General features: G+C 39.7%; 1 protein-coding gene across 1 annotated transcript in view; it reads left to right on the top strand.

The window, feature by feature from the left end:
• Nucleotides 1-17,411, top strand: part of Svep1 (sushi, von Willebrand factor type A, EGF and pentraxin domain containing 1) — a 199,822-nt gene that overhangs the window by 112,562 nt on the left and 69,849 nt on the right. The window contains exons 19-25 of the mRNA XM_055605403.1: nucleotides 2,548-2,709; nucleotides 3,304-3,395; nucleotides 5,828-5,924; nucleotides 8,359-8,472; nucleotides 11,471-11,584; nucleotides 12,144-12,345; nucleotides 16,759-16,916. Of these exons, the coding sequence (XP_055461378.1) occupies nucleotides 2,548-2,709; nucleotides 3,304-3,395; nucleotides 5,828-5,924; nucleotides 8,359-8,472; nucleotides 11,471-11,584; nucleotides 12,144-12,345; nucleotides 16,759-16,916 (939 nt within the window). The remainder of the gene's footprint in view (nucleotides 1-2,547; nucleotides 2,710-3,303; nucleotides 3,396-5,827; nucleotides 5,925-8,358; nucleotides 8,473-11,470; nucleotides 11,585-12,143; nucleotides 12,346-16,758; nucleotides 16,917-17,411) is intronic.

Below are 17,411 nucleotides of genomic sequence, written 5' to 3'. Positions count from 1 at the left end.
ACACACACACACACACACACACACACACACACACACACACACACACAATCAACCTGTTGCCTTGCCAGAAACTCCAAAAGTTTGTTTCTCTGTAAAGCCAGTGTAGCCATATTTAGAATTAAATGTTACTGGATTGCCTCTGAAGTAACACAGAGGCTCGCTAGAACAAACAAGTGTACATGATGACTTTCATAAGTATGAGTCTTTGCATTCTTTATACTCTTGCTTAAAAGCCTAAGGTTGATGGCAAGAGAGTAAAAAGATGTTTTCTTATTGAACAAGTAGTGCTCCTAAGAACCAGCCTGCCTCAGTCCCAGGTGTCCAGGCCACACTATAAGGCATGCACACACTTCTACACTGAGCTACAGACACACAAAGCTTCAACCAAAAAGAGACTGAGATTTCTCAGAACCAGCAAACCGAGGAGCTTACCTGTGACAGTGGAAGGGGTGTGTCTAGAGATGCATCTAAAGAAATGTGGTCCTCAAAAGTTAAGAGCCATAGGACATAAGAGAACATATGTTGAATGATAAGTTTTGTAAGTCCTCTCATCTATTTAAACTGTCTCACTGTGCCAGGGTCATGGTAGATAAAAGTTTTAGAGTTAACAGATTCCTTGAGTAGTGTTCATTAATCTAATGTTTGACCAAAACTTTGAGAAGAGGATTTTTCTAGACAGTGGGTGAAGACCATAAACCATGTCTGTTGTGTCAAAGCAGTCTCCATTTTTTTTTTTATTTCAAAGTCTCACATTATGTTTGAAATGGATCTGTTGGAGACTCTGATTTTGTTAATATGTGAACTAATTTTGAGAGAAAGTATGCAGTGAAATTCTGCCCCTGCCCTAACTTCCTTCAGCCACAAAGCAAATGGAATTTTAATACGGAAGTGGGTTCATATTTGACTTTTCTTTTAGCCTTCTAAATAAGCCTTGAAGTTTGTCGAACACCAGCTTTGCAACTAAACAGTTCTAATTCCCAGAATGTGACAGAAATTCTGGTAAATGTCTCCACGCCTCCTAGTATTCCTAACATAGTTAGCCACATTCTGTTTGTCATGGGTGAGAACCAGGAATAACTCAGCTCTCTCTTGTAGAGTAGACCAACACTATTGTACTTTAAATTGAAGTATATATGACTTATAAAATGGACCCTCACATATATTAGTTTTCCATTCCCTTTCTTTCTTCCTTCCTCTTTTCTTTCCTTTCTTCAAGCTATCTTTCTCTATTGATTTTCTGTCTTTCTGTATTGATTTGTTTACAGATGCATTGTTTTGTTTCTTGCTGTTTATCTTACATTTTTTAAAAAACACTTTCTGTGTTTTTGCATGCTCAAAATTGTTATAAGTACTGTGACAATTACATGTCATGCATTACTACTGTGCATATACAATACAATTTGTTGCATCTAATCTCTTCTCACATGCACATCCTTTGGCTTGTGGCTATAAATATGGAAGCTTTTGGTCCCATAAATGGCGCTTTGTCATCATTGTCAACACATCCACCCCATAAGACAAGTATTAATATTTCTTGAAGACCAGAATGATACCACCTCTCACTCTGACCCTTCAGGATGGAATTAAACAGGCTATTGACCTCTGGCATTGTCTTTAGAAACATAATTAATTTGTTCATTTACTAATTTTTATATGTTTAAAGTGTATAGCATGTTGATACCATATGTATATTTTCACTGAAGGCAAACAAATTAACACATCTCACCATTTCATATTGTTACACTTTTTTTTCTATAGTAAAGGTTCCTGAAATCTATGCCAATAGTGCTTTCTACTTTATCATACAGTATTATCAACTGTCCAGTAAAATTATTTAAAGGTCAAATTTATTGACTTTTTTTATTTTATTTTTTTCTTATCAGTTACATTTTATTAACTCTGTATCCCAGCTGTGTCCAGATCCCTCATTCCCTCCCAGTCCCTCCCTCCCTCCCTCATCTCCACCGTGCCCCTTGCCAAGTCCACTGATAGGGGGGACCTCCTCCCCATTCATCTGATCCTGTTTTATCAGGTATCTTCAGGACTGGCTGCAAAGCTCTCCTCTGTGGCCTAATGGGACTGCTCCTCCCTTGGGGGGTGGGGAGACTTTTATGGCTGTATTTGTTGTCCTTACACCATCAGCAAATGATACTTGCAGGGTAATAGTTTCCCCTTTTTATTTCTATGCACAAATTTAAATTACTCTTTACTATTAATATTAGTAGTAAGTGAAATTTCTACATTCTTTCCCCATAATCAGAACCTTAAGACATACATATTCGGTGTATGTTTAGCTTGATATTATGTACTAAATAGTGCTGCTATGAAGACATACATCTCTGTTTACTGCATATATAAACACAGATGCCCCATTTCCCATCTTATAAACCAGCTGACTGATTTAATTGGGTGTCTGGGACTTCCTTCTGCAAATAGAAAGATGTGACTCAAGTACTTCAGAAGCTGTCTCACAACCAAAGGTTAAAGGGCTTATTTTAAATATAATGTATAATTCCATACACACAAATGTTTTTTTTTTCTTTGTAGTGCCCTGTCCAGTAGGAGAATTCTCCCGTTCTGGTTTAATACCCTGCTATCCTTGCCCTCGAGACTATTACCAACCCAACGCGGGGAAGTCCTTCTGCCTCGCCTGTCCCTTTTACGGAACTACAACCATCACTGGTGCCACATCCATCACAGATTGTTCAAGTAAGTTCTCAGTCTGTATCATACAAAGCCCACTTTGATGCCTTACCTGTGCTTGCCTCTCTGGTCTCTTCTGTTCTGTTCATCACCATTTTGGGTGGATTCCGATAGCTGGTGTTATTAATTCAACCTTCTACGGTCTTTTAAAACAATTTTATTGCTTTTCTTTCTTTATGTACTGCATATGTTTGGGCACCCATGCATGCACATGCCACAACACTCATGTGGAGAGCAAACGACAGCTTATACGAATCATAACTTAGAATTTCCACCATGTGTGTCCTAGGATTGAAGTCAGATCATCTTGCTGGTCGGCAAGTTGAACCATCTTACCAGATCCTTTAAAGGTCTTTTTGATGACAAGACTAGAAGAATTATTTTGGAAACATTGCACTTGGTAACTAACAAATGTCTCTCCCAGAGTCTAGGATGGAATGACATGCCACCCATGACTGTGTTTTCCTGTTTAGTATTACTGAAACAAAATACGTGTAGCTTGACTCACTTGGCAACCAAACCTTACCCAGAGTTTTTGAGAGAGTTTGATTATGAACCACACCTACCACATGCTGACATTTTGCCCATCTGTCTTATTAGGTTTTAGCTCTACTTTCTCAGCAGCAGAAGAAAGCATAGTGCCCCTCACCGCCCCTGGACATAACAAAAAGAAGTATGAAGTCAGCAGTCAGGCAAGTCTGCTTCCTACACAGACCATTTTCTTTGATTGGATGCTTAGAAAATAGTCTGAATTTTACATATTACAAAATACCAGGATTAAAACCTTAATCAAATTATGAAGACTATGAAAGAATGTTTAGCTTTGATTCTTTTTTGATATTTTTTAATTTATTTTTAAATTTATTACAAATTATTTACTTTGTATCTCAGTTGTGGCCGCCTCCCTCATCCCCTCCCAATCACACTCTCCTCCCTCTTCTCCTATGCCCCTCCCCAGTCCACTGATAGGGGAGATCTTCTTCTCCTTCCATTTGACCCTAGACAATCAGGTTTCATCAGGACTGGCTGCATTGGCTTCTTCTGTGGCCTGGTAAGGCTGCTCCACCTTCAGGGGGAGGTGATCAAAGAGACAGCCACTGAGTTCATGTCAGAGACAGTCCCTGTTCCCCTTACTGGGAACCCACTTGGACACTGAGCTGCCATGGGCTACATCTGTGCAGGGGTTATCTCCATGAATGGTCCTTCATTGGAGTATCAGTCTCAGAAAAGACCCCTGGGCCCAGATTTTTTGGTTCTGTTGCTCTCCTTGTGGAGCTCCTGTTCCCTCCAGATCCTTCCATCTCCCTCTTCTTTCATAAGATTTCCTGCACTCTGCCCAAGGTTGGCTATGAGTCTCAGCATCTGCTTTAATACCCTGCTGGGTAGAGTCTTTCAGAGGCCCTCTGTAGTAGGCTCCTGTTCTGTTTTCTGTTTTCTCCCTCTTCTGATGTCTATCCCATTTGCCTTTCTGAATGAGGATTGAGCCCCTTACCCAGGGTCCTCCTTCTTGCTTAGCTTTTTTAGGTGTACAGATTTTATATGACTATCGTATATTGTATGTCTAATATCCACTTATAAGTGAGTATATACCATGTGTGTCTTCCTGCTTCAGGATACCTCAGTCAGGATGATTTTTTCTATTTCCCACCATTTGCCTGCAAATTTCATGATTTTCTTGTTTATAATTGCTAAGTACTGTTCCATTGTGTAAATGTACCACAATTTCTGTATCCATTCCTCCATTGAGGGACATCTGGTTTGTTTCCAGATTCTGGCTATTACAAATAAAGCTGCTACAAACATGGTTGAGCAAATGTACTTGTTGTATAATGGAGCATATTTTGGATTTATGCCTAGGAGTGGTATAGTTATATCTTGAGGTTGTACTATTCCTAATTGTCCGAGAAAGTGCCAGATTGATTTCTGGCACTTGTACAAGTTTACATTCCCACCAACAATGGAGGAGGGTTCCTCTTTCTCCACATCCTCACCAGCATGTGTTGTCACTTGTGTTTTTTATCTTAGCCCTTCTGATGGGTGTCAGGTGAAATCTCGGGGTCGTTTTGATTTACATTTCCCTGATTCTTAATAAGAACTTTCAAAAAGTTCAACATTAGATGTTCTTAGTACCAAAAATTGGAGTTATTTTCCCAGAAATTTCTGCTCAGCCGTATGCAGATGTAGGAGGCTTTGACCTATCATTGGAAATGGGGGCGGGGGGATGTTTACCAAAGGTTTTTATGGGGCTAAAAAGATAATCCAGCTTTTATTTCAAAATCATTTACATATTTTTGTGACCAAGGACTTGTTTCTTGGAATAAGATATGAACAATTAAGCACTATCACTCAAGAACATAACTAAACCACTTATTTTTCTCTCTCTCTTTCTCTCTCTCTCTCTCTCTCTCTCTCTCTGTGTGTGTGTGTGTGTGTGTGTGTGTGTGTGTGTGTGTGTGTGGTGTTGGGACCTGAACTGATGGCCTCTCACAATGCTGGATGTGTGTCCTACCAATGAGTATGTTCCCAGTCCTGCTTTCCAGTTTTGTTTTGTTTTTTTAAGATGATCTGCTAGCTCAGATATTTGGGGTAGATTCTGCCATTACCTTTAATTCATCATACCCAAAAGTCATGAATCCTTTGGCATTTGTTGTTTTTAAAGCCAATGATACTGTATTTCTTCTATCAACCTCCTATAGTCCAGCATAGTGAACTGCTAGGGCCTCGCACATCACACTTGAAGGTGAGCTGGCTGGACACAGAAACTCGTAGGAGCCTCTAAAACAGTGCTGTGATGGAGTCAACTGGCCACTTTTAAATAATAATGCACGGACTTCACACTAGAGGCTCTGTTTTATTGGGCCTTGGTTGATCCCTGTACTTCCTATATTTTGAAAGCATCTCTAATGGATTCTACCATGCAACACTTAGGGACACCACGTGTGTTTAACCTGAAGAATCATCATTTGTGCCCACACACAGCAGGCTCCTATGATATAGCACTGACCCAGCTAGTTTGAATGAACTCACCTGGAGGCACCATGGCAACTTTCTGGCCCGTAGGTAGGAACGGTCTGAACTGAACTGCATACTTCTATGTGATATGTGTCTTTTCCTCCCATGGTAGGTCTTCCATGAATGTTTTTTAAATCCTTGCCACAACAGTGGAACCTGCCAACAGCTTGGGCGTGGTTATATCTGTCTCTGTCCACCCGGATATACAGGTAACACAGAGGAGAGTTAATTTTAACATATTTTGTATGAAATTGGTGTAACTACTGAATCGGACTTTGAGATACTAAACACAGATCACATTAGACGATGTTAGTGAGAGGAAATACTGGGTTGAACAAGATAAAATGCATTCACACCTAACAGTTTCCTTTGTACAGTTTAGAGAAAAAGAAGAAAAAAAGTCTTCACTATGAAAGCTAACACCATAAGTAGGGGTTTAACTGGAATACAGCCTGGGAGTCATGTCCGAGGTTTTGTTCTAACACAAATTAAAAGCATGACACTCAACTTTATCCAACACAAACATTTTCAAACAATTTCCCAGCTCCTCTCATTTTTTACTCAACAGTGGAAGTTCTTGTTCACTGAGGAGATTTGTTACTTTGTTTCTAGATTCAGGAGAATACCATGACTTTGGACTGTACACTTTGGCTGTGGTAATGATGTAAGAACCATGTTTACTTGCAGTTTGGTTCACATAACAGACTGTCCAGAAACAGTTTCAGGAGAAAATAAAATACATCTTAAGTTGAGGTCTTTGATCCACATGGACTTTAGTTTTGTGCAGGGTGATAAATATGGATCTATTTGCATTTTTCTACATGTAGACATCCAGTTAGACCAGCACCATTTGTTGAAGATGCTGTCTTTTTTCCATTGTATGGTTTTGGCTTCTTTGTCAAAAACTAAGTATTCGTAGGTGTGTGGGATTATTTCTGGGTCTTCTGTTTGATTCCATTGATCTACCATTCTGTTTTTCTGCCAGTACCATGCAGTTTTTTATTACTATTGCTCTGTAGTACAGCTTGAGATTAGGGATGGAGATACCTCCAGACAATCTGTTGTTGTACAGGATTGTTTTAGCAATTCTGGGTTTTTGTTTTTCCATATGAAATTGAGAATTGTTCTTTCAAGATAACCTAGAACCCCTACACAGATGTAGCCCATGACAGCTCAGTGTCCAAGTGGGTACCCTAGTAAGGGGAACAGGGGCTGTCTCTGACATGAACTCAGTGACTGGCTCTTTGATCACCTCCCCTGAAGGGGGGCACAGTCTTACCAGGCCACAGAGGAAGTCAGTACAGCCAATTCTGATGAGACCTGATAGGCTAGGGTCAGATGGAAGGGGAAGAGGACTGCCCCATCAGTGGACTGGAGGAGGGGCAAGGTAGGTGAAAAGAGGGGAGGATGGGATTGGGAAGGGACAAGGGAGGGGGCTACAACAGGGATACAAAGTGAATAAATTGTAATTAATAAAAATAAACAAATTAATAAAAAATAAAAAAGTTCCATTTGTGAAAGAAAACAAAAACAAAAAAAACATTCTAAAAGTGCAATTAATTTAAAACAATCCCTTATTTTCTTTAAAAAATATTTTTTTCTTGCTCTGAAAGAAGAAGCTATGCAATGAACTATGAAAGTTTTTCATGGAAAATTTTATTTAAATAAAATTCACCAAAAAAAGAAATAAGCAAAAAAAAAAAAAATTTTGGAAACAAAAGACAGCAAAAGGCTAGCAAGGATATTGGCATTCCACTTCTCACAGTTGGCTCATGTATATGCTTTCTTTAAAAAAAAAATTGTGCTGACATTTCATAGGAAATATAGAACTTGCCAAGTACAATGCCTTTATACTAGCATTTGGGAGGCAGAGTCAGGAGAATATCTGAGTTCAAGGACAGCTTGATCTACAAAGTTAGGTTCCAGGTCAACCAGAGATACACAGTGAGATCCTATCTAAAAACAAACAAACAGCAACAAAACTAAAGTAAAACCAAAAGAAGGAAGGAAAGGATGGTTGGATGGATGGATGAATTTTTTTCTGAGAATTCTACACTTGAATAGATATTTAAAGAAGACATATAAATAGTCTTCTACATAATAGTCTCATACATAAGTGTGCGCCATAACTATTTGGAAGGCTTGAAATATGGCACTTCTCTTTTGTTGTTAAGCTGAAGATCACAGTCCCCTTGGTTTAGAGGGTTTCTAGCAGAGTTAGCCCAGCAAACCTGTGTGTACCCTGTGGAAAGATGATATCTACTACAGGGCATCTACTTTGTGAGCTGATATTTATCAAAACTTGACCCCATCCTATCCTTTGAGCCAAGTGACCTTAGTAGCAATTCTATATTTTGTGGGGTTTGTTTTATGATTAATTATAATTTGTGGCTCCTATTTATACTTGCAAGCTTCGATTTCCATTCCCTTAATGACTTAATTTTTTTTTTTTTTTTACTTTCCATGTAGTGTTGTAAGGTATCTTAAGTCTGTATGAAAGCATGTAGTGCCTTTATTAAATACAACTGGATGGTAGCTCTTCCTTATAAGCCTAGATTATGGAGATCATTACTTTCAAATGATAATGAGTGTTTATTACTCCCTTTCTTTGATTTACCATTCAGTGTTTGATTTACATTTTAGGCTTAAAGTGTGAAATAGATATTGATGAATGCAACTCACTGCCTTGCCTCAACGGTGGAATTTGTAGAGACCACGTTGGAGGATTCACTTGCGAGTGCCTATTGGGTTATACAGGTAAGAGGCAAGGCTCCAGTCTTTGCAATATAAACCTAGTTTTATTTTGTATTATTTATGCACATTTGAAAGGTGCATATTACACTGTTATGTAAGGAGAACAAGGTATCAATTTGTCAATATAAAATTGCTTATGGTTTATAAAATGGTCAGACTTGGTTCCCTCTTTATCTACGATATGTGTGACATCATAGCCTCCAAATGGCAGGATCAGAAGGTGGAGGGGAGGATGTGAGAGGAAGTATGTTTTTTTTTTTCTCGTGTGAAACAGGTTCTTTCATAGCTCTTCACCGATACCTTACTAGAAATTTGAACTCTGTGTATGCATGATGATAATTATGGACCAGACACTTTGATCATGACAGGCTCTGATACTCTCTTTGACCAGAAGGTCTTCATATATTTAAGTGCATATTGCCGTTAAGTCAGAGAATTATAGCCTTCAAGCACCCTCTCTCCAAAATAGTCCAGAAACATCAACCTCACGAGCAATCCCCTTGTTGAATTTCATTATAATTATTCTGGTATTGACAGGAGAGTCGTATGAAGCAGAGTGCAATTTATGATCTTGGAAGTAGTAACAGCCTCATAACATTGTTATAACAGAAACAGAGATCATATTAACAATTTATCTCTATACCTAACTCATGAAATTGCTATACTAAAAATATACTTAAATAACGTTTAATTCATGCATGTATATTATTTTCTGTATTTAATAAGTCTTTTATAATCCTTATAAAAACATTTCACAGGAACTAAATTATGAAAACTTTCTAACTAAAAAAAAACCTAATTTTCAAAATAAAATAAAACTTTTAATATAATTTATGGTGGCAGTACTTTGAACCAGTTCTGTTTTATCCATCTGGGATCCATGATATGATGGTAGCCTTAGTCTTATGAGAGGTCATATTAAGTTTATACAGTAAAATTCTAAGTTGTCTAGAAGTCTAATTCAAAGATTTCTGGATATTTTAATTTATAAATTTTTAATTAAAAAAATCAACTTTCAAAGTCTATATATCTCAATTGCCTTCTCTGCAGTTTGAACATTGATTCTGAAGCCATGGAGTTTCACATTGGATTTTACCCTCTCAATATTGAATAGATTTTTATAGACTTATCTGCCGTCAAAAACAAAAATCCATGACAGTGTTAGAACAGAAGAACAATTAACTTTCTATCCACTTTTATAACTCATGCCCAATATCAGCATCCAGGCCTTCATCATTTCCGAATAGTTAGCCTTTCTCTTGTTCTCTTTTCTATATATTATACTGTACCCTCCTGTGCACTTGTTTGTATACATTCAAAGATTTGTATGAGAAAAAATTCTAATCAGTGAAAATAACCCAAAGTTCCTTCCAGTTGGCTATCAGGCAGACACAGAATGTATGCCTATTTGTCACTAACAAGAAAAGAGATAGATTTTGTTTGATGAGCACCAATTAAAGTGTGTGGTCTGTTGTAGGGGCCATGTCATGTTTAACTTGAATTCAGCTGTATTCTAACAGGTAGACATGCTCAGATTCTAACTGAAGAGGTTGCACATCTGCTGCCAGCATTGAGGACATGTGTTCAGCAGATGGATCCACTGCCAGATTCTATTTCAATTCTATCTCCCATGCTCCCTCCCGCCTCACTCTTTGCCTTATACATATGGCTGCGTTTCCACATACAGTGTAAAGATGATGCCTAAAAGCCCAAATCTCAGATTTGAAACATGAAAGTCTGTGAACAGAGTGGCAGACACATAGTATGATAAAAGGAAACCCAAGCTTCTAACTAGTATGTATTTATTAGATGCTAGATGTACTGTGCTGCTTACTAAACATTAATTTTTTTTAACTATTTACTGAAAAAATACTTGGAAGTTTGATCTCCATTGCGGTAATAAAACACCCTGATAAAAAGCAACCTGGGGAAGCTTATTTGACATAAAACTTCAGATCACAGTCCATCACTGAAGAAAATCAGAGTAGGAACTCAAAGCAGAAACTGAGAGACAAGAAGGAACTTTCCTGGCTGGCTTGTACTCTGGCTTATGTTTTGCTGAATTTCTTATATATCCCAGATCCACTTGCTTAGGGATGAAGCTGCCCACGGTGGGTGGGGCATCAATCTTCAGGAATGAAATCTCTCACAGACTGGCTGTAGGCCAATATAATTGAGGCAACTCTTCAGTCAAGGTCCCAACTTTCCAGGTGACTCTAGGTTGTATCAAGTTGGCAAGGGAAAGTAATAGAACAGTATTTATTATAGTCTGTATAAATCTGTTATTGATAGAATTTCTCTTTAGTGTGGTTTGTGGTAGGATATCTAAACTGTTAGATATGTGCTACATAGTTCCATGTGTGCCTTGGAATTCAGCATCCTGTACTCTTCAAACTCAGAATTCTTGTATACATCACTTGAACTTGAAATTTTCTTACTCTGCTTACTTCTAACCTGTGCTTGGTGATATCACAGACCTGGTCTCTGTGCCTAGGTGACAGAGTGAAGGATGGAAATGACATCAGTTATCCTCAAATTACCTATTTACAGAATATTGGGGCAGCTGCACAGAAGTTGGGCTTTTGTTTTCTGTATTTGCAGAATAAAATAAGTTATTTTCTTTACTCATTATTTCCCCAATATTTTTTTGTCAATTTTGTGCTGTTACAGCTTAACTTCAGAAGTAATATACAGCAATGAATGAACAACTAAAAAACAGATAATGTGAGAAAATGACTTTAAGCAAGCTCACACCTTCATAAAAATATGGTCAGGTGTTCATGGGTGTCATTTCTCACTGTATTCCAAATATGTTACATTTCTGGGTAAACTTCTTTTGAAATTCAAAAATGGAAGAGAAATATTTGTGTTGATGTAATTGGGCAAGAACAGAAAATTCACAAGCTCACGAACCACAACTTCCATTTGCTGTTCTCACCTAACAACTTGCTTGAAAAAAATTATGATTTCTCCAGGTCAGAGACTCTATGACTTTTTGCAGGTCAAGTATGTGAAGAAAATATAAACGAGTGTAGCTCCAGTCCTTGCTTGAATAAAGGCACCTGCACAGATGGTTTGGCAAGCTACCACTGTATCTGTGTGAAAGGATATGTTGGTAAGAAGTTTGTGTTTCCCTCCCTTGCTGTAAAATTCTGTAAATAAGGATCTGTTCATTTACTAACATAATCTATAAATATTATATTTGGATTTTATTAATATACTGTTGGAGACAAGTCATGTAAATGATGGTCATAAATGAATATAATTAATACAAAAACATTCTGCAAACTGATAGAAGAAATGTGGTTAAAATATGCACTTAATTGTTAGGGAAGAAGTATTAAAGGAGGAACGTGCTAGTTAAGGAAAAACATGAGGCCTAAGAGAGAAGAAAAAAATGGAACTAAATTTATCGTCCTTTAGAGCATTATTCCAGCTAGATGTCCATTGCCAACCATAGTTTCAGAAGGAAGATGACATGAGCTGAGCATCAAAACTGCAGATTCCTGAAATGACTCAGCAAAACCAGAGTCATCATAAGTTGCATCTTGAGCTGTTTAGTGGCAGTGGCTCTGCAGTCTCTCTCCTTTAGGTGTAGCCAAGGAGTCACATTTGGCTCACTTTTCTTCTGGAGGTAATCATCTCGGCTCTTTCTCATCCTCACCCTTCCCCAGGTGTGCACTGTGAAACAGACGTCAATGAATGCCAGTCCAGTCCCTGCTTAAATAATGGAGCTTGCAAAGACCAAGTTGGGGGGTTCTTGTGCAAGTGCCCACCTGGATTTTTGGGCACCCGGTGTGAAAAAAACATGGATGAGTGTCTCAGCCAGCCATGCCAAAATGGAGCCACTTGTAAGGATGGCATCAACAGTTTCAGGTAGGAGGCCATGTCTGGAGTTTCACTTTGTGTTTCGTTGACTGTGTAGTCACTGAGCAGTCTTAATGGAGTATTAACTGCAAAGCTCCAGATCAGCTGTCCTCACATGCTGACCCAAAGTTAGGCACAATAGAATCTCACCACCACTCTCATAGGCCTAGATATAGGCCTAAGAGTTTTTGTTGTCGTTGCTTGTTCAGTGTGTGTGTGTGTGTGTGTGTGTGTGTGTGTGTGTGTGTGTGTGTGCTGGTTTTGTGATAGAGTCTCCTGTAGGACAATTTGGCGTGGTACTCACTGTGTAGTTGAGGATGACTTTGAACTTATGATCCTCTTGCCTCAGCCTCCCAAGTCCTTGGATTACATGAATGTGCCACCATCCCTGGTGTTTTGCAGTTCTGGGGACATAACCCATGGCTTCCTGCATGTTAAGCAAGCACCGTTGAACTATACTTCCAATCTCAAACTGGTAGTTTTAAGGTAGACAAGGTAAGGTGTTTGCAGTGTGTGAGTGTAATACATACCAGGGTTAGGAACCTAAGATAGCACTTGGAAAACCATAGAAGATGTGAGGGGGAGCTGGAGAGGTGACCCAGCTGTCAAGTACTTGCTAAGAAAGCATGGAGACCCAAGTTCATATCTCCACCACCTGTGTAAAACAAAGCTTGCTGTGGCATCTGTCATCCCAAACATTGGATGGCAAAGACAGGTGGATTTGGGAGCTCATTGGCCAGCCAGTTGTGAATGCTGAGTTCAGTGAGAGACCCTGTCTTGGAAAATAATGTAGAATAATAGAGAATAATAGAGGAAGACACCTAACACCAACCCCTGGCCACCACATGGGCACCCGTGCACGCGCGGACACACACAGACACACACGAACATGAATACACACATGCATAAAACAATAATGAAAGTAAAGAAGTACAGTCCCAGGGCACAGAAGTTAATATATTAGCACTAGACAAGACCCAGTATTTTCAAAAATTCTACATTTTAACAGAAATTTTTGCAATAGGTAGGATGAAAATGGGCTATATGATTATACTATATGATGGGCCTGAGGGCCCATCTGCATTAGAAGTCCATGATATTCTAACATTTACTTCTTTAGTCAAAAAACACTTAAAGAAATGCTCAACGTCCTTAACCATCAGGAAGATGCATATCAAAACCACCCTGAGATTTCACCTTACACCCATCAGAATGGCTAAGATCAAAAACTCAAGTGACAACACAGGCTGGAGAGGATGTGGAGAAAGGGGAACCCCCTTCCATTGCTGGTGGGAATGCAAACTTGTACAACCACTTTGGAAATCAATCTGGCGCTTTCTCAGACAACTAGGAATAGCGCTTCCTCAAGATCCAGCTATACCACTCCTAGGCATATATCCAAAAGAGGCTCAAGTACACAATAAGGACATTTGCTCAACCATGTTTATAGCAGCTTTATTTGTAATAGCCAGAACCTGGAAACAACCCAGATGTCCATCAGTTGAGGAATGGATTCAGAAACTGTGGTACTTTTACACAATGGAATACTACTCAGCAATTAAAAACGAGGAAATCATGAAACTTGCAGGCAAATGGTGGGACCTAGAATCGATCATCCTGAGTGAAGTATCCCAAAAGCAGAAAGACATACATGGTATATACTCACTTATATAGACTTATAAGATAGGATAAATAAACTGAAATCTATACACCTAAAGAAGATAAACAAGAAAGAGGACTCAGGGTAAGATGACCAATCCTCACTTAGAAAGACAAATAGGATGGACATTGGATGTAGGAGCAAACAAGTAACAGGATAGAAGCTTACCACAGAGGGCCTCTACCTAGCAGTGTACCTAGCAGTGTATCAAAGCAGATATTAAGACTCATAACCAAACCTTTGGCAGAGTGCAGGGAATCATATGAAAGAAGGGAGAGGCAGTAAGACCTGGAAATACAGGAGCGCCACAAGGACCAAATATATCAGGGCACAGGGGTCTTTCATGAGATTGTTTCTCCAATCAAGAGGACCATGTGTCGATATAACCTAGAACCCCTGCTCAGATATAGCCCATGGTAGCTCAGTGTCCAAATGGGTTCTTTAATAAGGGGAACAGGGACTATTTCTGATAAGAACTCAACAGTGAGCTCTTCAACACCCCCCCCCCCCGAGGGAGGAGCAGCCTTGCTAGGCCATAGAAGAGGCCATTGCAGCCAGTCCTGAAGAGACTTGATAAACTAGGGTCAGATGGAAGGGGAGGAGGTCCTCCCCTATTAGTGGACTTAGAAAAGGGCTGGGAAAAGATGAGGTAGGGAGGGTAGGGTTGGGAGGGAAAGAGAGAGGGGGCTATGGCTGGGATACAAAGGAAATAACCTGTGATTAATATAAAAAAAAATAAATAAATTTAAATAAAAAAAGAAATCTTTAGTCAAAAGAAATATAACATGAGCACGATAAATGAAATAATAAAAGCTGAGCATTTGTGGGTAAAATAGAAGTCCTTGTGGGGGAAGACTTTGCCTTCCTGAGAAGTTACAGTGTCCGTAGAATGCAGCAGAACATCCCGTATAGCCATCTCCCGGAGTCCCCCGTGGATCCCCCAGCCTGCAGGGAAACAGGGGAGACAGCATTTCTGCAGTACAGAGCATACACTGTCCTTGCTGGTGAACCTTAGGAAACATGGTCCTAGCTCTGCTGCTGGATCTATCTGCTCACAAAGTTAAATGAGAAAAATCAAAGTTAGCCCCTTACAACGTAGCACAGTCCCCTTCCAGTTTTGCCCTTCATCTTCCTATAAGCAGCCAAATCTCTACACATACAAATATATGCTAGGAAGGTGTTTAGGCCAGTGAAATTTGTATTGTCAGGGTGGAAGTGAAGTGTCATCAATACAACATCATTTTCTCATAGAAGCTTCATGTTTTCCAACAAAGAGCCCCTCACCATAAGTAGTAAAAGAAAAAAAAAGTAACTTCACCCCAGGGCTCAAAATAATAGAATGTCTAGAACCAGAAGACAGCAAGAAGGCAAGCTGTCTCCAGAACGTAGGACTGTGGGTGAAGTGAACATCGTGGATGGTTGTGATGTGGCAGGGTTGTAATGTCAGATGAAGAGAGCTGCACTGCTAGCCAAAACATCTTCCCGTGAAGTGCAGAGACCCCGCCAGGACGGCCCTCCACACTTTCAACTCCTCCAGTGCCGTGCACTCCCGGGCATCTCCTTCAGAGCAACATCAGTGGCAGCTCCAGGTGAATGTGCTGTGTCGATGTTATGGCCACCAGTCATGAAGAAGACTGCGAAATGAATAGACATGCTTTCATCTCTATGATTGGCAAATCCTAATATGTTCTGTGTTTGAGTCACACCTTTTGTTTTAAAGGAGTAAGTTCTAAAGACTGGGCTGGATTCCCTCCAGTTTGCATACAGACTCTTTATCTCTCTGTGTCTGTCTATCTGTCTGTCTGTTTCTCTCTCCTAGTGGTAATCAATATTCTGAAGTTTCTATTTAGACATATAGTTTATATTTTACTACCTCAATCACAATGAGCAGTACACAGCATGTTTTTAGAGGTTGGATACGCTCCATCAATACCATTTGTCATTTAACATTTTAACATTGTTTTCAGGCATTGTCAAATAAATGTATTTGCCCTGGTTCATTTGTCACAAAGGCTGCTCAGCATCTATGACATGAGTGTACCAGGCATTGCTTTTCTGTCCACCCCAACAGAGCATTGCTGCCATGAACACAGGAGACAGGGCACAGGAGACAGAGCTTGTGTGCAATGACTTTCTAGACTCTGGGGAATGGGTTCACAGCTGCCCTTGCCACTGTGGGACTGTAATTCTAATTTCCATCTCAGATTTACTATTTCCCAACAGGATGGTCAGCGTTTGCCATTATTGGATGTGTTTTATGTTGCAGGGTGTGTAAACAGTTGATTGTGATCGCAGATCCTGACACAGTGAATAAGAATGAGGTTGAGACTCCCACCCCACCACTCAGTGACAACAGGATTTCCACAAATGACTTAACAGCTATAGCACACTTTAACTCATCAGTGAAGAGGGAATGACACCAGCATTACGATAAATTGGCTTAAAAAATAAAAACGCTTTAGAATAGAATCCAAACTACTCCTGTTTTCTAGGAATTTCTATGGGGAAAGAATTCACTACACATAAACTCTTCATACATACCCTTGTCCCAGAATTGCGTTTTGCTTTATTTCATTCTGTTTCTGACAGAGGGTGTCTTAAATGGGTTCAATCACAATTGGATGAATGGTGAAAGTAAACAATTTTAAACACTTCTTTTTCCCCCTGTCATCTTCTGAAACAAGGTTGTCGTAAGTTGGAGACACAAGTTTCTCTAACAAATCCTCAAATAGCTTCTGTTGCTGTGTTTCTTTTCTTTCCAGGTGCCAGTGCCCAGCAGGCTTCACAGGGCTACACTGTGAACTGAACATCAATGAATGTCAATCCAATCCATGCAGGAACCGTGCAACTTGCGTGGACGAGCTGAACTCATACAGTTGTAAATGCCAACCGGGATTTTCAGGCCAAAGGTGTGAGACAGGTATGCATGAACTCAGATGTGGAGCAGGTTGTATGAACTCAGGCGTGATACAGGTATGTATTAACTCAGGCATGAATCAAGTGTGTATGAACTCAGACTGAGACAGGTGTGTGTGAGCTCAGGTGTGAGACGGGTTTGTTTGAACTCAAGTGTGGTACAGTTGTGTTGAACTCAGGCATAAGATAGGTGTGTTTAAGCTCAGGTGTAAGACAGGTATCTTTGAACTCAGGTGTGGTACGGGTGTGTTGAACTCAGGTATGAGATAGGTCTGTATGAACGCAGGTATGAGACAGATGTGTGTGAACTCAGAATGATTGCTAGCAATACCCGGAATAACTTATAGGACAGAGCCGGGTTTTATCCGTGTCACGTACTGCCCATACACTAGACGCTCTGCTAAGCATTTCATCTTCACAGCCAGCCATAAATGAGGCGCTGCTCTCATTACCCCTGACAGCATGGATGAGGAAGCCAAAGCTTAGATCTAAGAGGAAA

This window comes from Psammomys obesus, unplaced genomic scaffold (genome assembly GCF_907164565.1).
Source record: "Psammomys obesus unplaced genomic scaffold, mPsaObe1.curated_primary_1811, whole genome shotgun sequence".
Taxonomy (NCBI): domain Eukaryota; kingdom Metazoa; phylum Chordata; class Mammalia; order Rodentia; family Muridae; genus Psammomys; species Psammomys obesus.
This window is presented reverse-complemented; position numbering and strand designations above follow the sequence as displayed.